A 19,881-nucleotide genomic window follows, 5' to 3' on the forward strand; every position below is an offset into this window, starting at 1 on the left:
CCCACACCGCCCTTCCCCACAGCAGAGGCCCAGCGCCAGTCGGCCCCACAGCAAAGCCTCCACTCCCCTCGCTACCGGTACCCTCAATCCCCTCGCAGCCGGTACCCTCAATCCCCTCGGTACCGGTACCCTCAATCCCCTCGCAGCCGCACCGCTCTCCACGGTCCCGCCTCTCACTTCCGCCCGGGGCCGCTTCCGGCAGCTGCCGGCTCGCACCATAGAGTGAGGCCGCGGCGGGCGGAGGGGCGGAGCAGCGAGGTGGCGTGAGCAGCACAAAGGGTGACGCTCCCTCCTCCGCCGTGCGCACCATCGAGATGTGTCAGCGCTGGAGGCGCCGGGGTCCGGCTTGAGTCTCTGGTCTGGGGTGACGGTGACAGGCCGGGGCTGCGCTGGGAGGGCGCTGGGACAGGCCTCGGCCGTGCGCGGATTCGCGGTGGGCACCTCCTCGCTGGAGATTTGGCACAAGGCTGGAGGTTGGGCTTGGGGCCACCTGGGCCCGTGTTTGGGGTTTGGCCTGCTTCTGGGCCCGGGGAGTAAGCCCTTACTATTGGGCTCAGGTAGAGGCCCACAGGTGTCTTTTGGGAGGGTACAGGTGTCCTTGTGCTCTCTGTTCCCCGTGGCAGTGGGTTTTGCCAGCAGCCCACTTGGGGCACAGCAGAATGGGAATGGCATTGATGTACCCCAGTTTATATCTTTGCCTGGGGACTGTCACTGCTGGCTTCCCCCAAAAATCTTCTAGGGCCCTTGAGCCTCTGGGTGTGCCCTCTTTCAAAGCACTTTCTTCCATTTCAGAGTGAGAGGTCCTCCTGCCCAGCACCAAGCCTGTGCCCGGTGGCAATGAGTACAGAAGTGGTTGCGCCTGAAGGTGCCAGCAGGAATATGGAGGTCATGTGCTCAGAACTGCTGCTGCCCACATCGGGAGAGCCACAAGTCCTGGGAAGCCCTGGTGTGGCCAACGCTGACCTGGCTGGGACACCTCCACTGGGTGCCAGCCAGGACTTGCTGCTGGCAGAGGCATCGGTGCTTGGGGAAGGGACTCATACGGAAGGAAGCGATATGGAAATATTCATCGAGGCAATGGCTGGCAATGAGACGCTGGGCAATGCAGCCAGTGCCACAGGTATGTGTTGCAGGGAGGGCAGCATAGGCCCCATGGCACTAAGTGAAGGGAGAGCAGTCTGGCCAGGGTCCTTGTCTCCTCTGTCTGGCACTCTGGACATCACGGTGCCCTTGCATCTCTGACCCTGGCACCTCTGGTGCCACCGTTCAGCACAGACCTAGCACAAGCTGGCTGTGTGGATGGGGAGGGGTGGCTGTGGAAGTTATGTGCTAGATGACCCTGGACTACTGCACCAGCATGCATCTCACCTGGGTCCAGCATTGCCACATCCTGCTAGGAGCAGGGCCAAGGTGACCTTGCATCTCTGTGTGTCTCAAAGGTGATAAGAGACAGACCTGGTCATCATAGTCACCTGTGTGGTGGTATCCTCTCTCTTATGAGAGGTGTTCTGAGATACTCTGGGCAGGAGAGAGCTGTGATTGTCCAAACTGTAATTTATAGCAGCAGAGATTTATCCCCTTGTCTGGAGTTGGAATTGAACTGCCAGCCCCAAGCTTTGAGCCTGGAGAAAGCCCTTTCTAACCCTCACCCCTTGCTCTCTGCAGAGGTACTGGTCAAAGTGGTGGAGCTGTATTTCTGCGAGAGGTGTGGCCAGAGCTTCCCAGAGGCATCCCTGCTATCCCAGCACCAGTGCCTGCTGCTGCCCCACCCAGAGCACCTGGAGCTCCCTGGAGCACTGTTGGCTTCTGCCAGAGAGGGCCAGAGCAAGCCGGGGAGCTTGGACCAGCCCAGAGCTGGCACACAGGAGGGCTCTGCTCCTGAGCACCTGTTGTGCCCCCTCTGCCAGCGGGCATTCACACAGCCCAGTGAACTCAAGGAGCACTTCAAGATGCACCGTGCCCCACCAGGAGCCTTGCCCTGCCCCGAGGAGGGCTGCTGCTTTGCCACAGAGGACCGCAAGCAACTGCGTCGCCATCTCCGCCACTTGCATGGGGCCTCTCCTGTGTCCTGTGCCTACCGTGCCTGCCCACTGCTCTTCCCCAGCCAGCTGGCCATGGAGCAGCACCACCGGACCCACTTCCCTTTCCACTGCAACCACTGTGACTTCGTCACCGCCAATGCCAAGCTCTTCTGGCAGCACAGGAAGGGCCACACCATGGAGGCCCCTGCTGAGACACCCGCTGAGACGCCCATGACAGGTGGCCCCCCATATCCTTGAGCAGTGCTGCATCCTGCCATCTGGTACAGCTGGGTGGGGGTTGGGACCTGTGGTTGCTGCAGAGGTTGCCTGTGTCTGTATGTCCCAGTTATAAATGGGAGGAGGGTGAGGATAGGCTTTGCTGACAGAGGGCCATGGAGCCCTGTGTGCTTTTATCCTTTTATCCTGTTTGCAGTGTTTGTGCTCTTATCTTGGCCAGGAAGAATTTTGCACGTGTTGGTGGGGGGCTGGGGATAGTGGCTCCCTCTTGCCTGGAACATGATGGTCTCTGTCTTTCCGCACTGAAACAGCAGCAGAAGGGCAGGAGGAGGCAGGGATTTGCCACACTGGCTGGGGTGCGACCTCAGCAGAAGACAGACCATCAAAACCCACAGGCACCAGGGAAAGCTTCTTGGAGGGGAGGAAAGCATCAGCTGGAGAAGAGGACTCTGGCAGTGGTGGGGATGAGTCACCGGAGGAGGATGGTGAGAGCCCCTGTGAAGGCGAGGCCAAAGAGGATGGAAAGGCAGCTCCTGAGAAAGCCAAAGTGCCACAGGCACAGCACTTCAAAGGTAGGATGTGGGGACTTACCAGAAGCTGTTTGAGCTCTCTTGGGAACAAGAAGCACAGTCCTGAGACTGGTGGGCAAGCATGGGCTGGGCCGGTGGGGCCTGTGAGTCCCATGCTGCCCAGCAGCCTCACGTCTCCTGCATGTACCAGCACACTGTTCCCTGTGCCTTCTGCTCAAGCAAAGGGGTCTCCTCTCTTTCTTCTCCATGACCACTGCCAGGCTCAGGCAAAAGCAGGAAGACATCTGCCTGGGTCTGGGGACCAGGGACATGCAGGCAGCCCTGACTGAGGCTGCACTTTGCCAGTGTTGAGCTGGAAGGATCTCATTTGAATCATGCTGGTGACTTGGGGTGGGATAGTCCCTCCAGGTAGATGACGGCAGCTATGTGACCAAATGTGTATTAAGCCTTCACAGTGGCACCGCTGGATTGGGGAGAAAACATATTTGCCTCTGCATCCCTTCTCTTCTGATCGCTGCCCCTTTTCTGCTCTCGCAGGAGGCATTGTAGAGGGTTCTGAGTACCTGTACAAAACCCATATGTGCCCTGAATGCAAGCGGTGCTTCAAAAAGCGGACACACCTCGTGGAGCACCTCCATCTGCACTTCCCTGACCCCAGCCTGCAGTGCCCCAACTGCCACAAGTACTTTACCAGCAAAAGCAAGCTGAAAATCCACATGATGCGGGAAACTGGTGAGAAGACTCATCGCTGCCCACTCTGCCACTACAGCTCGGTGGAGAAGAATGCCCTCAACCGCCACATGGCCAGCATGCATGAGGACATCTCCAACTTTTACTCTGATGTTTACTCCTGCCCTGTCTGTGAGGAGAAGTTTCGGCTCAGCCAGGCCCTCAAAGAGCACTTGAAGTCTCACAAAGCTGAGCCCAAGAAATTGAACTGCTTCCAGAGCAGTTGTGGCTACTGCACTGAGGAACGGAAGGAGTTTGTCCGTCACCTCAAGGACGCTCATGCCATCAAGGCAGTGGAGTGCAAGTACTATGCCTGCTCACTGCTCTTCAGCACGGCTGAGGCCATGGAGGCTCACCGAAAAACCCACTATGCCTTCCACTGCCAGCAGTGCGACTTCATCTGCTCCAACAAACATGTTTTCCGCAAGCACAAGAAGCAGGGGCACCCAGGCAGTGAGCAGCTCAAGTGCAGCTTCTGCCCCTATGCCACTTTCAACCCGGTGGAGTTTCATGACCACGTGGGCAAGATGCATGCCAATGAGAAGATCCACAAGTGCACCGAGTGTGCCTTTGCCACTGCACACAAGAGGGTGCTCATCCGGCACATGCTGCTGCACACTGGTGGGTGTCCTCTTCGGGGCGCTGAGATCCAAGCTGGGATAGAGGGGTCCTGTCCCTGCTCCAGGGTGGCTGCGTCGGGGCTTCTGGGTCCCACCAACAGCTCTGTCACCCTAGTGTCACTTGGCTGAAGTTGTGGCATGATTCTGTCCCTCCTGTTACCCCCAGCTCCTGCTGAGCTAGTTTCCCTGCAGTGGAGGGCAAACCATATTGCTTTATCTGGCCATCATGCTAAGGGTATTCCTGTGTTGCATGCAGGAGAGAAACCTCACAAGTGTGAGCTCTGTGACTTCACGTGCCGGGATGTGAGCTACCTGTCCAAGCACATGCTGACGCACTCCAGTGACAAGAACTTCATGTGCACCGAGTGCGGGTACATCACCAAGTGGAAGCACTACCTGAACGTCCACATGCGCAAGCACACTGGAGATCTCCGGTATGACTCCCGGCTCCACTGGCCTGGAAGCATAGTCAGGGCTCCCCAGATTCTGCTCCAAGGATCTGTTACTTTGGGCTGCCTTGTGTGCAAGGCTCCCCCATGTCTGGGGGGATGGCTACAGCCTGCTCTGTCCTCCACCTAAGAAATGCAGTCTTTGAGTTTGCAGGTTGTTGCTAGCATGGTGCTGTGCTATTTTTGGTGTGTCCGTGTTACCACGGTGTAGCTGGGTTTGTTAGCTCATGGCTGGATTCTGTCAGAGTATGTTTTTCACCTTCATATTATCACCTCCTTTGGGTCTAGTCTGCCTTCAGGGCTGCTGGAGGTGCCTCTGATGTGATATGTGGTCACTGTCCAGGGAATCTGTTCTCAGGCTAGGGGTGTAAAGCACCAGCGCTACCAAGGGCTACAGCAAAGAGTAATTTTCCTGGATGGCAAAGGTCAGATCTGGCAGTTCCCCTTCAGGGGTATCCAGAACAGGGAAGCAGAAGAGCTCAGCCTGTCCCAGTTCCTCATCCTGCCTGCCCAATTCTGCTTTTCTCACAGGTACCAGTGCAACCAGTGCTCATACCGGTGCCACCGTGCTGACCAGCTGAGCAGCCACAAGCTGCGGCACCAGGGCAAAAGCCTGATCTGTGAGGTGTGTGGCTTCGCCTGCAAGCGCAAGTATGAGCTGCAGAAGCACATGCAGGCGAAGCACTCGCAGAACTACCAGGTGCCTGTCTTCCAGTGCCAGTACTGCCCCTACCAGACCAAATACAAGCAGGCGCTGCTGAACCATGAGAACTGCAAGCACACCAAGCAGAAGGAGTTTCGCTGTGCCCTCTGCTCCTACTATACCTTCAGCAACACCAGCCTCTTCTTCCACAAGCGCAAGATTCACGGCTACGTCCCCGGTGACAAGGACTGGCTGGAAAACTACACCAGCAAGGAGCTGGAGATCAGCTCACCCGAGACACTCTTTGGCTACGAGCTCGGTGCAGCTCTGCGTGTGGATGCTGACTCCCCTCTTGCTGGCAAGGAGCAGTGGGCAAAGGCAGAGACATCCCAGCTGGAATCCCAGGGGAAAGAAGGCTACCAGAAAGTGTTCATAGTACCCCTCCTTGGGCAGGATGCTGGTCTGTCAGAGGGCAGCAGCAAGGCAGAGAGAGATGTGGGCAAGGATGAGCAGAGCCATCCCACTGCTGCAGATGCCCTGGGAGATGAGTGCATGCAGGGAGATACTGTCACAATCTCAACTGAACTCGCTGCTGCTGAGGATGTGGCAGAGACCTGTACCTTGCACTTGGAGGCAGTGAACGTCTCGTCTGACCCCCTCCTGGCGCATTTGAGTGGAGAAGCCTGTGTGGCACAGCCAGAGAGTGTGGAAATGCTGTCCTGCAAGGAGACTCCCACAGCCTATGAGATGCTGGGCTCCCAGGATGAGCTGGGCTTGGAGGACAATGACAATACACTTGAAGACATCCCAGACTTTGAGGAAGAGGAGGCAGATGTACAGGAGGTGGTGAGGCTGGAAGATGGTGTAGTGGCAGGAGACAGACAGGGAAAAGATGATCTGAGGCAGGCCATGGGCCGCTTCAAGGGATCGTGTTCAGAGCGCCATAACTTAGTAGCAGACACCAAGGTGAGAGAGACCATCCAAGCTGAGCTGCCAAAGGTTTGGCTCAGCATGCTAAAGACAGCTGAGCAGAGCGACCCACCTGTTCCAAAGGATGTGGCCACCTCTGGTGATGATGCCAAGGGTGGCTCAGAGTTGGCGCTGAAGGCTCTGCGGAAGCAGGATAAAGAGCAGGCAGAGACACTGGTGATGGAGGGCAGGGTGCAGATGCTGGTGGTGCAGTCGGAGAGCCAGATCTTTAAGTGTGAGAAGTGCTCGTACATCACACGGAAGGAGAAGTCCATGTCCCTGCATTCTAAGGCCAGCTGCCAGAGCCGCCGGGCCCCGCTCTTGTGCCGTGAGTGTGGCGCCAGCTTCAAGCAGCAAAGGGGACTCAACACCCACCTCCTCAAGAAGTGCCCGATCCTCCTCAAGAAGAACAAGATCTTGAAACCGGCTGGTCAGGAGCCACCTGAGTTGTGCCAATCTGCTGACCAGCCTGGTGATAATGGTACAGAAACAGCAGAGAGCAAGGAGCAAAGCTCAGAGAAATGTGGGCATGCTGATAAGCCCTGGGATACTGAACTGCTGCCTGATAAAACTCAGGCAGAAGGCAGCCCTTTGGCTGGGGAACAGGCACTAGGCTGTTCAGCTCTTGAGAAGTCTCCACCAGGTGACAGCACAGAGATGGCAGAAGAGCCTCACCAGGAAGGACATGGGGCTGAGCCAGCTGAAGCCACTTGTCCCCTCCAGCTTGGGAAACCCTCAGAGAAATACAGGCTGGAAGGAGGGAAGCTGCACTGCAATGCCTGTTCTTTTGTGTGCTCTCGTGTTTCTACCATCACCTCCCACGTGGAGGATGGATGCCGGAGCCTGGAACAGTTTTGGTGCTCCCTGTGCCCTGAGACCTTCCGCTCCCGAAGAGCCCTTAAGAGCCACTGTGCTGAGAAGCACATCATGTGTCCTGAGGAGGACAGACCCCAAAGCACAAAGCTTCTCGAGTGGGACTTGGCCAGCATTGAGACAGGCCAGCCCAGTGAGCTTCCACTGGATGTGCCCCCCCAGAAAGCCACCCTGCCCAAGAGAAGGCATTTCTCCTGCCCCACCTGCCCCTTTACCTGCCACCAGGAACGGGCCATGAAGACACATAAGAAGAGGGGCTGCATGGCGCTGGGTGAGTTTCGCTGCTCCTCCTGCCCCTTCACCTCCAAGGCAGCCAAAGCCCTAAGGCTGCACCGCAAGCTGCACCGCAAGCACTACAGCAAGCGGCCGCAGCTGCAGTGCCACCAGTGCGAGTTCACCTGCAAGCAGGCCCGCTGCCTGTGGCAGCACATCCGCATCAAGCACGAGGGAGTGAAGCCCCACAAGTGCCGCTACTGTGAGTTCAGCACCACACGGCGCTACCGCCTGGAAGCCCACCAGTCCCTGCACACCGGCGTGGGGCGCATCACCTGCAGCATCTGCAGCCAGACCTTCGGCACCAACTCCAAGCTGCGCATCCACCGCCTGCGGGTGCACGAGAAGACCCCCACCCACTTCTGCCCGCTCTGCGACTACAGCAGCTACCTGCAGAACGACATCACTCGCCACGTCAACAGCTGCCACCATGGCGAGCTCAATTTTGGCTGCTCCCGCTGCGAGGCTCGCTTCAGCTCTGAGACGGCCCTCAAGCAGCACGTCCTGCGGCGCCATGAGGAGAAGGTGTCCTATGGCTGCCCACGCTGTGGCTTTGTGTGCCACAGCGAGGCCACACTCAAGTGCCACATGCAGAAGCAGCACCCACACCTGGAATGTGGCACCTGCAAGGAGACCTTTGCCACCCGGGAGGCTCTGGAGGAGCACAAGATGCAGCATTTCAGCCACCGCTGTGAGCTGTGCAGCTTCGCAGCCAAGGAGCGGCAGCAACTGGTGTGGCATTACATGGAGAGCCACGAGCCAGCTGCCCCGCAGGACAAAGCCCTGCAGTGCCCCTTCTGTGACTTTGCCTGCTGCCACCAGCTTGTGTTTGACCAGCACATGAAGGGCCATGGGGGTACCCGTGTGTACAAGTGCTTGGACTGCAAGTACACCACCAAGAACAGGCAGAAGATCACGTGGCATATCCGCATTCACACCGGAGAGAAGCCCTACAAGTGCCACCTCTGTAAATACGCCTGCGCCGACCCTTCACGTCTCAAGGTGAGAACCCTCCTTGGGGATATATCCTACTGCATCTGTGTGGGTTGGGGTGGAACCAGACATGGGGATTTAAGGAAGAAGAAACTCCCAAGGGGAGGCTTTGTCCTCTGTTCTCTCCTGTAGCTCGCACAGGAATGGGAGACCATCGGTTAAAACTTCCATGGGTACCATGTTTATTTCCTGCTGTTGCAGATTAAGGGAAGAAGGGGTAAGGCAGACAGCTGTTTGAGTTCGATTCTGTTTTCACTGATATCTCTGGTGTCCTTTGGGTACAGATTGCACCACTCAAAGCCAAGTTTGGCTGCCTACTGGCTTGCAGCATGCTCTGTGGCACCAACTGAACAGGGTGCAGGAAAAGCTCAGCTTCAGTGCAAAGCTAGTCCCTGCTCTCATTTCTGCAGGTAATTAGCATCCTCACCTATGATGGAGGGCCTTTGCTAGGACATGATAATGGAAGGGAAAATGGCCTGGTTTTGCTAAAAGAGATTTTAATTGCCAGGCTGAGCTGGAGCCCTGTGGGGTTGCCTGGACAAAGCTGCACAGGGTGCTCAGCTCAACACAAGCTCTGCTGGGCTGGTTTTAAACCGAGACTTTGCCCTAAATACCAAACTGGGGAAAAAAGCCTGTGCCATCCACAGACTGGGACAGAGCAAGCTCAGCAGGATAAGAGTTTCATTCTGACCCTGCTATAGATCCCCTTTGCCCATAATGTGCCAGGCAAGCAGACAGCCCTCTTTAGCTCATACAGTTTGAGGTGTCAGAACTGTCCATGTCAGAACAGCCCCTCACTGGCACTCTAGAGCCCTGCACATTCCCAGAACAGGGGACATGGCCTTATCCTGACTCTATCCTCTTGCCCAGTACCACATGCGTATCCACAAAGAGGAGCGGAAATACCTCTGCCCTGACTGCGGCTACAAGTGCAAGTGGGTAAACCAGCTCAAGTACCACATGACGAAGCACACAGGTGAGTGATGCCCACTGGGGACAGGCCCTGGGGCTTCATGAACCCCAGCTGTGTGCTTCCTTTGTTACCAGTGGCCCAGCTGGAGGCTAGAGACAACCCCTAGCAGTTGAGGGTCAGCGTGTTCTCATGTGCTGGTGGGCTGGGGACAGTGCTCTGGCATGGGTGGGAGGGTGGTGTGCCTTGGAAAGGGGGAGTCTTGAGGTGCCTGCTGATACAATGGCATGGTCAATGGAGTCTTTGGGGGCCAGTGCTTTGTTACAGGCACCATCCCCCCTGTCCCCGGTGCCATCCCCTTCTCTGTTGCCACAGGCCTGAAGCCGTACCGCTGCAACGAGTGCGAGTACCGCACAAACCGTGCCGACGCCCTGCGGGTGCACAAGGAGACACGGCACCAGGAGGCTCGCTCCTTCATCTGTGAGCAGTGCGGCAAGGCCTTCAAGACCCGCTTCCTCCTCAAGACCCACCTGAAGAAGCACAGCGAGGAGAAGCCCTATGTCTGCAACGCCTGCGGGCGGGCTTTCCGCTGGGCGGCCGGCCTGCGTCACCATTACCTGACCCACACCAACGAGCACCCCTTCTTCTGCCGCTACTGCCCCTACAAGGCCAAGCAGAAGTTCCAGGTCATCAAACACATCCAGCGGCATCACCCTGAGCGTGGAGCTGGTGACCCCAGCCAGGGGGTGGGAAAGGACCCCAGTGTGCCCAGTGTCCACCTCCACGATGTGCAGAGGGAGAGCCAGGCTGAAGGGCCCCCTGGGACAGAGCAGGAAGAAGGGTGCCCTGCAGAGAAGGATGGGGCTTTGCAGTGAGGCCGAATGCTGACAGCTTTTGAGGCCCCAGTGGCGTAGACCTGGTGCAGGGTGTATGAGTATGTACAGGCATATGTGTATATGGGGTGTAAGATGTGTGGCTGTATAAAAGGACTCTCTCACTTCCTTTTAATGCTGCTCCTTGGGGCTGTTTGGAGCCCTGTGTGAACAGTGGGCCAGAAGCCCATAGGGAAAGAGTGCACACACACACACACACCCTCTCTTCCTCATGCCACTGTGCTCAGACCTGAGCCTGCCTGTCACCGAACCATTTATTAGGTTGCTTACAGAGGAAGGACATGACAAGGGTGAGGAGGGGCAGGGGGCTTAGATGGGGGTCTGCAGGGTCAGGGCACAGTGAGGATCAACTCTTCTGCCAGCTCTGCTCAGCCCTGGGATTTGCCCAACTCCTGCCTTCTTCCCCTGACCACCCCGTGCAGCAGGGCCAGGGGGGACCATGCATCCTCTCTACTCTTCACAACCACGCTGTGCCCGTGGGCCAGGCCAAGATGCATGGGGTGGGCACAGCAGGGCTGCACCATCACAGACTCCACACTCATGCATGGGAGGCAGCATCCCAAACCTGGGAAAGGGAGATTAGTGCCTTTTTCCAGCCCTCGGAGGCTACTGCAAAGAGGGACAGAGCAGCAACAATGACACAAATGGCTCAACAGGAGGGCAGTGTAGTTGGCTCTGTGGTCCCAGCTGCACATGGCCAGGCTTATGGCTTCTATCCAGGTCCTGCTCACCTCATGAGCTCAGTCCTGCTCGGGACCAGGTGGCTTGCTGATGCGAATGTGGACAAAGAGCGAAGAGGGTGGGATGTTGGTGCCGTCCTTGGAGAGGAGATGGATGTGGCGGTAGCCTGCAGTGGGGACAGTGAAGCTCTGGCTGACTGCTGCCCCCTTCCCTGCTCTCTAGCTGAGCCCTTGATGTCCTTGCAGGCCTGCCCTGGGACACCACCAGGTAGCAGGTAGCAGCCGCTCACCAGGTTTGATGTTGGCAAAGGCCAGGGTGAACTGGCCCACAAAGTCATTCCTGGATGCCTTGTCGTAATCCTCCACCACAAAGCGGACAAGGGCCAGCTCAGGAACATTGACCTGGAACTGCAGTGTCTCATCCCAGCGGGGGTTAAACCCTGGGAAGGGAAAGCAGATAGTGGGAGGGTGAGGGAAGGCAGGGGTGGGCACCTGGGTGCAGCTGTGTCCCTGGTACCACCATAGGGCTCACCATTGTTTTCAATATACTTGGTCTCTTGGTGTGCCTGATCCGCGGGGACCCCATGGATCTCCACACGCACCAGTGGGTCGATGATGGCTCCTTCCTTGCTGTTGGACACTTTGGGCAGCTGCTGCCCACTGATCACCTGTAGGGAGGGACAGGGACTTCATGAGCAGCCAAACCAATCTGCTGAGAGCCTGCTCAGCTTCCTGCCCAACAGTGTCACCACCCATCGACCAATGAGCACCAGGACACTCACGACTCCCTAAGGTCTCTCCTCAGGCCCATACCTGGATCGTCAGAGTGATGGGGCCAGGGCCCTCCCAGCTGCCAGGGTCGCTGGGGTTGAAGAGAGTCTCCTCATCCCTCATGAAAGGTGGTTTGAGCACATAGCCACAGCAACCATTCTGGCTGAAGAGCCCATCACACAGGTCCATCTCCATGCCAGCCGTCTGAAAGTTCAGGGCCACTGTGGGTAGGCAGCCAGGAAAAGTTTCAGGACAGTTCCGAGACACCATGCCCTGCTTGGAGCTGAGGAACAAGCTTGTTTTCATGGCCAGAGATATGTGGGGCTGCACATCGGGACACAGCACTGCTGTCTGGGTACTCCCAGGCTCCCCCAGGCAGAGGAAGAACACACAGCCAGACCTGGCTCCAGCTGGGGTAGTGACTGGCCCAAGGCACAGGACCCAAGGCAACTTCCCACCCCACAGCCCTAATACCCCCCAGCCATACCAATCTGGCACCCCACGTTCCACATCTCCTGGGGGCTGTAATTGGAGGAGTCAGTCCGCATCCCACTGGGGTAGATGCGTGTCAGCTGCCAGGTGTTGTGGCGGACAAACTCATTCCCTAGGAATGGAGTGCAAGGGCCATTTGTGGGGTCATTCCCTGGCTTGTGCAGCCACCCAAAATGTGCTGCCTGCCCATCCATCCATCCATCCATCCATCCATCCATCCATCCATCCTTTCACTCATCCATCCATCCACCCACCAACCTGCAAATTCTCATCCCTCTCACCCCTCCCAGAAACCCAAGTGTCCTGCCTCACTTTCTGAGCTGATGCCCCCTTCTCCCCCCCCATCATCCTTCAAAGCCACAACCCAGGGTACAGCCCCATTGCTCCCCCTTTCTCCTAGACAGGGAGGGAATCCTGATGTCTGAAAGCTCCACCTTATGCTTAAGAAAGCCACCTTCACCCTGGCCCAGCGCCTGCATGCTGCTATCCCTTCTGCCTCACCTGCATCCCGGATGAGCTTCCTGGCCTTGGCCTCAGAGAATGAGGATATCTCAGAGGGCCGGGAATGGCTGCGGGCCTCCTGGAAGCCCCGGAAGGACACATTCTTGCAGTAGACAACACAGTCGGACAACACCTGCGCCAGGGTCTCCTTGTCCTTCTGCAAGGCAGAGCCATATCAGGTCCCCCTGAGAAGAGCGCTGGCCCCCAGCACTCACCCAGGATGGAGGCTGCAGAGCCTGGAGTAGCTGATAGCAGCTGGAGGGGGTCTGCGGGTGGCAGCACCCACACCACAGGCAACCTTCCTGACAGAAATGGAGCAAGCAGGGGACCTCCACCACAGTGTCACCACAGGAACTCTGCAAAGAGGGGGCTGGCATGGCCAGGGACAAAAATGGCTGTTACCCCTCTTTGGTGATGTCCCTGCAGTCTCTGCCTCTCTTCTCTGCACTGTGTTTGGGGGCTTGATGCTCCCAGCAGTTTCCCATCCCAAGCCACCCACCTTCACCCTCCGCCTCTCCTCCTCTGCCTCTGCCCCATTGTCATCATCAGACACGTCAGGCGCCTCATCCTCTGGCCCATCCAGTGTGTCCTCCAGCCGCCCGATCTTCTTCCCCTTCAGCAAGATCTTGTGCTTCAGCTCCTGCAAGATTGTGGATGGAAAGGTAAGCACCCTGGGGTACCCATCTCCTGTGTTGAATCTGCTGTCCCCTGGGAATGTGGTAGGAGCACACAGCTCTCTGGGGCTGCAGATGTCTCTCATGTGGTGGGACAACCCTGGGGACAGCTTTGGAACCATGGTGAACACGACGACACAGTGTTCCCAAAGTCCCTGATTGTTCCCATGGAACAGAATGATGCTGTGACAGATGTGGTCTTTCCTCTGGGCAGCAGAGCCACCTGCTCACCCTACTCCCAGGCAGAACAGCAATGCCCAGTATGGTGATGCCTTCTTCCCTACCTCTGGGGATGGGAGCTGGGCAGGAACTCGCCCATCAATGGTGGCGATGAGGAGCTGTTCACCCAGGATGGTCTTGAGCTGCTGAGCCAGGACTTCCTGCTGCTCCATGCTGCAGTGGTTCTCCAGGGAGAGGATCACTGGGTAATCTGAGGTCTGAGGAGCAACAGACACAGATGGAGATCAGTCTCAGTGGGGTTGAAGTAATCTCACAAGTGCTTTGCCCAGGCATGATCAGTTCCAGGATGGAGCCCTTTGTATGTCTTTGTACCACCCAAGATCTTCATACCCCTCCAATACTCCAGCATCCTCCATACCCCATCTCGCTCCTGCATCACCCAGGTCTCATGTCACCTCTGCACCTCCCCATGTCTTCATGAGCTCCTGGCCCCTGGCATAGGACAATACAGGACTGAGGGTCAGACCCAACAGTGCTGTCCCCCAGAAAAAGACACAGCCCCTCTCCTCACCCGTGGTGAGATCTGACCTGCTGCAGTACCAGACAAGTGAGCCCCATCACTGGCTCCCCATCCAGAGCCCCATCACTGCCCCAAACTGCAACTACATCCCTTCCCCCCACTGAGGGCCACCCAGAGCCCAGGGAAGGGTGCCCTACCTTGAAGGCATACTTTCCCAGGGTGCTCACCACCTCCCGGAAGGGGATCTTGGAGGTGAAGGTGTGGCCATGGTACACCACGGGCTCCCCATTCGGCCCGTCCCAGCAATCCACCTCCAGGCACCGGCAGCCCCGTTTCAGAGCCCTACAATGGGTGGTCAGCCCTGGGACTCCGCACCTGGCCAGGTAACCAGCCCCTTGTTCTCCCCTCCTGCGGCGGGTGTCACCCCTGCAGGGACCGGAGGACAACTGCCAAGGGTGGAGATGCTGCTGCATGCAGGGCAGGAAGAGCTGGGCTCAACATCCCCAGAATGAACCCCCTTGCTGGGCACCATGTGGCATGACCACAGCGGTGTTGGACCGGGAAGGGGTAAAGGAGATTCTCCTCTTAGTGGGTTTGACCCATGGAGCTCCATGGACCACAGCACTGGGGCAGGAAGGTGCTGGAGGGCAGCTGGGAGGGGGCAGCCCCTTTACCTGATGTAGCCCTCAATGCTGCTGTGGCCCCGGATCTGGTCCTCTATCAGGTATGTGTTGTGGGAAGAGGAGATGAAGTAATGGCAGAGTGGCTGGCTCATGTCCTGCCACAGTGCCCGGTGCCGGGGATTGAAGATGGAGCCCTCCGGGGAGCAGAGGTACATGAGGAACCCATCAGCACTCAACACATGGAGAGCTCGGGCTGCAGGCAGAGGGGGAAGCTCAACCAACAGCCAGAGACCCAGAGGGCACAGGATAAGGAAAAATGAGGCTGCTGGTGGCTCCTGATATCCCTTACTTGGTGGGCACAGATGCTACCAGAGGCTGGGGCACAAGGAGAGATGCCCCAGCACAGCCAGAGCTTGCACCCCATGGCTGGTCAACTTTCCACACCCAAATGGTCCAGGAATGGACAAAAAAAAGAGGAGTTTCACCCAGATGATACCATGATGGGCTTTCCCCCTGTTCCCATCTGCAACAGGATGGGGCTCTGGTGATGCCCCTGCCATGGGGCTGTGTGTCTTGGCCCCCTCCTTTATCCCCTCATGCAGAACACAGTCAGTCTGGGCTGGCTCTCACCTGTCTCAGATGGTTCATACTTGTCGATGAGCTCCATGGCCAACTCCTCTGTGCCCTCATTCTCCAGTTGCTCCTGCCTTAAGAAATCCACCAGCTCCAGCAGTGTCAGCTTCTTCCCATCCTCAGAAAAGTCCTGGAAGAGGCTCAGCACCTCATCACGTTGTGTGAGGGCCTTGTAGAAGAGCACGAACTCCTCCCCTTCCAGCGTCCCTGATTCTGACTTGTCAGCATCCTGCAAGGGAGCTCACTCAGCACCCAACCAGGGAAAAACGTCTCTCCTGACCACCCCACGGGGCTGTGGGGTGATCCACCCACCCTCAAAACAGAGCACAGAGACTCCACTCTAGTGGCAGAGACAGGCATAGATTAATACTGGATGGATGGATGGACTGATGGATTGGAAGGTGGAGGGCTGGTTGGGTGGACTGATAGTTGGATGCATCTGTGGATGGAGAGATGGACACACAGGTGGAGGGATGGATGGGTGGATGGATGGTTACATGAATGGATGGATAGCTGACTGGCTAGTTGGACTGATGCATAAACAGGTAGATGGTTAGCTGTGCTGGCTGATATGCAGCTGAATGGACAAATGAACGTGAGGAAGGAATAGCTGCCTTGGCTGCCTGGGTTGACAAACAAATGGATATTTGTCTGGGTAAACAGGTAGTTGAGTAAACAAATAAATGGATGGATGAGTGAGTGGTTGAATGGATGGATGGACAGAAGAAAGTGACCACATCCTTCTGGAGAGAGGTGTTGGGCAGCTTCTTCCAGCCCCTCCAGTCCTTATCCAGACTCTCCAGGCCCCCAGGTGCAGTGCTTACCTGGAAGAGCCGCAAGGCATGATCCTCATTCATGTCCACATTCATCATCTTGAGGAGTCGCTGCACTTCTTTGAAGTTCATGCGCCCATCCTTATTCTTGTCAGCTTTCTGGAACCAGTCACGAATCCACGTGCAAGAAGCCAGAGCAGATGTTAAGGATCTTGGCTAAGAGAGACAGATACAGGGAGCATCAGAGGGCCTCCCTGCCCTGATGCAAATAGTGAGACCCAGAAGAGCTAAGCACATGCTGTGGCAAGGCTGGAGATGAAAGGCCTGGGGGATGAACAGAGGTGAGGAAAGGATTTGATATAGAGGGCAGAGTGCTATCTGCAGGAAGGATATTGGTCTATCTTCTCCCTTTGGTCCATGCTGGTGGCCACTTCGATGAGCTGGCGCAGGCCCTGGACCCAGCACTGTGCCTCCTCCGCTGAGCCAGCAATGAGGTCCAGGTTGCCCCGACGGCCATAGAAGACAATGGTGAAGCAGCGCTCAGGGGGGAACTCCTCAGCCAGACTTTGCAGCACCTCCGACTGGTGTCCTTCCCTCACTGTCTCCACATCACTGATGGAGACTGGGGCAGAGGAAGGGAAAGTCTGTCTGTGGGGGACAAGGACTGCAGGGCAGGGGGCACTGCCCACAGTCATCTGTTCTTCCAGCCATCCCTTCTTTTGCTCATCTGCCCATCCATCCCTACATCCATCCATCCATGCACCCACTGAGCTGCTCATCAACCTGCACCTCAGTTTGTTTGCCTAATTCTCCACTGGTATGCCAGAGCTTTCAATTGTAACAGCTACAAATTCTACTCAGCCCTTGTGAAGTATGGGTCCTAGTGGTGGCAAGATGCTTCATGGAGAAGCGGGGGTGAGAAGAGTCCAGACATGCACACAGAGCCTCTCTTGAATGCCCCAGCTCTCTTGGCAAGCGTGGCTCCAGGAGTCTCCATACATTTACATCCCTGTTCACTCTGAACCTTATTGATAGCCCCCATGGCCAGCACAGAGCAGCTAGTACTCACAGGCAGACTCAGTTTTGCCTGTCCTCTTGGACTGGTACCAGATGGTCATGCAGTCATCCTGAAGCTTGAAATAACGCTGCTTCTTCCAGCTCTTGGACTTGACTTTGCGCATCAGAGTCCCTTGCTGCATCTGCTCCAGCGTGTCTGTGAGCTGGATGCCTGGGGGCAGCATGGGTTGCATCACTGATGGCAGAGGTATCAAGGCACTATGCCCTGGTACCTTGCTTTCTTTCACCTCTGGGACTCCACATGGTCCCTCAATAAGGGATGCAGGAGGGGTGGGCCCCAAATAAACTCCCTTTGCCACAAGAGGGGCGGAAATTAATTCCTCATGAACCCTTCCCAGTCACCCTCAATGCTGCCAAGCCCAAATCCCAATGGCCACAGTAAGGTAGGAATGCTCCTGACCACAACAAAGTGAGCTCAGCCAAAGGGCCAGATTTGCCCTCACATAAATCTTGATGGCCGAGTGCCCTGCACCTCCCCCCTGCCAAGGCACTCACGGGCATTGCACAGAAGCGATGCCATGGTTCCTTCTCCTTCACGCTGGCAGCTGCTGGGGAGGAAAGACAAAGGGTGCCTTGGGGGAGCAGGGCCAGACCCCCCTGCTGCGCCCAGGTCCCACTGGGTGGGCTCCAGCTGTGCCCACACATGTGCAAGGTGCGCAGGCCCCTGCCTGTGTGCGAGCGCACCTGCACCTGTGTCCTGCTAGGTCACCGCTTTCCTTAAGTGTCGAGTTCATCCTGCCGTGCTCATGCAACATTAATGTGCGTTACCGGGAAGCCAGGGCTCGAAAGGTGTCAGAGGAGAACAGAAAAACTTGTGAGCATGGCTGCCCCGCAGCCTGGTGGGCACCGGAGCCCTGGTACTCCCAGGGCACTGCTCCCAGGGGAGAAGCTGCCCCAAGAACCAGGAAAAACTGTTCTGGGGGTGCCAGCAAAGCCAAGAACAAGCCTCCAGTGCTGGGGAAATGGCCTCCAATCAGCAAATTTGGAAGTAAGCGAGAGCCTTACTTGCTGTAAGAGCAAGGAATGGGGTGCACAGCAGGACCCTCACTTCTCCCAGCCCCTTCTTTCCGGGGAACATCAGCAACGCAGGGCTGCACTGCAGTGGCAGCTGTACAGGGAGTGCGCTGCGAGGAATGGGACTATAAATACAACTGGACTGAACAATAAAGCTCTGATTAGGCTCTTAAGCTTTTAATTAGACCAACAAATCGCTGGATGTGCCTATCACCCATGTGCTGGAGCTGGGCCCATAAGGAGAAGATGCTGCAGTCAGTGGGATGGAATTTGGGTGCAGCAGGGAACCCAGGGGTCGCCAGGGAAGAAGGGATCTGTGCTGGTCCACAGGGGTGGCAGCCATGCCCCAGGCCCCTGACTCAGCACAGGCACCAGAGGTACAGGGCTGGGAATAGCCAGTGCCGTCAGTGTGCAAGCAGCTGCCAAGCCTCTCTGTCAGATCCTCGCAGGCTCCAGGGACAGAGGGCAGTCATCCCCTGCTTGGTGTGGGCCCCAATCCTAGGGGACACTCCAGTGGATGTTCAGCTGTCTTCAGGGCAAGTGGGGACTAGCTGTCCATGCTCTTGGGGACCTCATGTTTTGCTGGAGACATGAGCCAGCTTAGGTGACATTGCAGAAGCTTCCCAGCAGCGTCCAGTGCCAGGGCTGTGCCTTCCCAGCACTGGCCCTTCTTGCAGGGCTCAGATTGCAAGGATTTGGTGTAGCACCTGCATCCTCTCACATTCAACGTGCCGGGGTGCCCGCACCCACAAATAGGGGAGTGGCAGCATTCTTGCCTTGCACACTGCAGTGGCTGCCCTGATGCCCACTGACTTTCACAGTCTCAGGAGTGCTCCACACTCCCTAGCATGTTCCCAGCCCCCTGCACCCCACAGCCTGCAGGGAACCAGAAGAGTGCAACCCCAGTCACTTATCTGCCTGCATCCTTCTGCCTCCTGGCAACACCCAGCCTGGCATGGCCACTTAGAAGGGTCACAGCCCTGCACTGCAAGCAGGCAAGGGGATGGAGACAAAGATATTCTAGGGAAGTCAGGATGGAAGCACCAAGGCTGGAGGAATTAGAGAGAGACAGTGGTTGGGACAGAGATGAGCTTGGTGCCACTAATAGGTCTAGTCCTCGTTGCACCCTGCCACGCATGTGGGAAAGATGGCAGTGTGCAAGAGAGTTGCTTGTAGCCCCATACCTGTAACCATGCTAGATTTTAGAGCTACTCTAATCTACCCCCAGCGCCAGCCCTGTCAGGCTCCCAACACGGCCCCAACGCATCCAGCCCTGCCCCGGCCGCGGAGCCAGCCGTCCGTGCACATACAGCAAAGAGGAGATGGTTGCTTCCAGCACAGGGAAGACTACGGGAGTGTGGGCACAAGGACACGGCTGTTCGCCTTTCCCCGGCACACAAGCGATATCCCGAGCCCAGCGCAGCCCGTTCCTAGCACTCCCTCTCACCCTGGTCTGAGTTGAATTGTCGAGAGGAGTGGGACATTAGCCAGGGGACAAAGAAATTCAACTAAAGGGCTTCCCGCAGGGCCGCTGCCTCCTGCTAGGGACAGCCCTAGCTTCCCTCAACACAAGCTGTAGGTTCTGTCCGGAGGTCCCCAAGCAGAGAGAGAGGGCCGGCGGGTGGGAGCGCTCGCCAGCCGCCCCCGAACGGAGTCCGCGGCAGAACGAAATGCCACCGAGAGAGTGTCTGTGTCCGAGCAGCAAGGGTTGTTCCCCACAGGGTACCCCTCATCCTCTTGCCGTCCCGCTGTGGGGGCACAAGCTCCTCTCAGCCCCGCCGCCCCACGCAGCCTTCCCACCCG

At 57.2% G+C, this 19,881-nt stretch overlaps 2 protein-coding genes across 2 annotated transcripts; one reads left to right on the forward strand and one right to left on the reverse strand.

Annotated features, from left to right (window-relative positions):
* Positions 1-837: 837 nt before the first annotated feature.
* ZNF142 (zinc finger protein 142) lies at positions 838-10,122 on the forward strand. The gene is given in 9 exon segments (XM_054381195.1): positions 838-1,120; positions 1,666-2,245; positions 2,247-2,302; positions 2,570-2,830; positions 3,326-4,138; positions 4,394-4,571; positions 5,118-8,346; positions 9,208-9,313; positions 9,623-10,122. Coding segments are annotated over 9 exon segments (6,006 nt in total).
* Positions 10,123-10,880: 758 nt separating this feature from the next.
* On the reverse strand, positions 10,881-17,584 carry PLCD4 (phospholipase C delta 4). The gene is made up of 15 exons (XM_054381055.1): positions 17,541-17,584; positions 17,057-17,232; positions 16,381-16,609; positions 16,039-16,168; positions 15,212-15,443; positions 14,633-14,834; positions 14,156-14,300; positions 13,543-13,695; positions 13,084-13,224; positions 12,585-12,741; positions 12,079-12,195; positions 11,634-11,812; positions 11,353-11,488; positions 11,111-11,260; positions 10,881-10,987 (listed from the first exon to the last, which is right to left on the reverse strand). The coding sequence occupies exons 1-15, from the start codon at positions 17,582-17,584 to the stop codon at positions 10,881-10,883; spliced, it is 2,298 nt and encodes a 765-aa protein (XP_054237030.1).
* Between the last annotated feature and the right edge of the window lie 2,297 nt (positions 17,585-19,881).

The sequence above is a fragment of the Indicator indicator genome, chromosome 5, assembly GCF_027791375.1.
Source record: "Indicator indicator isolate 239-I01 chromosome 5, UM_Iind_1.1, whole genome shotgun sequence".
NCBI classification, from domain to species: Eukaryota; Metazoa; Chordata; class Aves; order Piciformes; family Indicatoridae; genus Indicator; species Indicator indicator.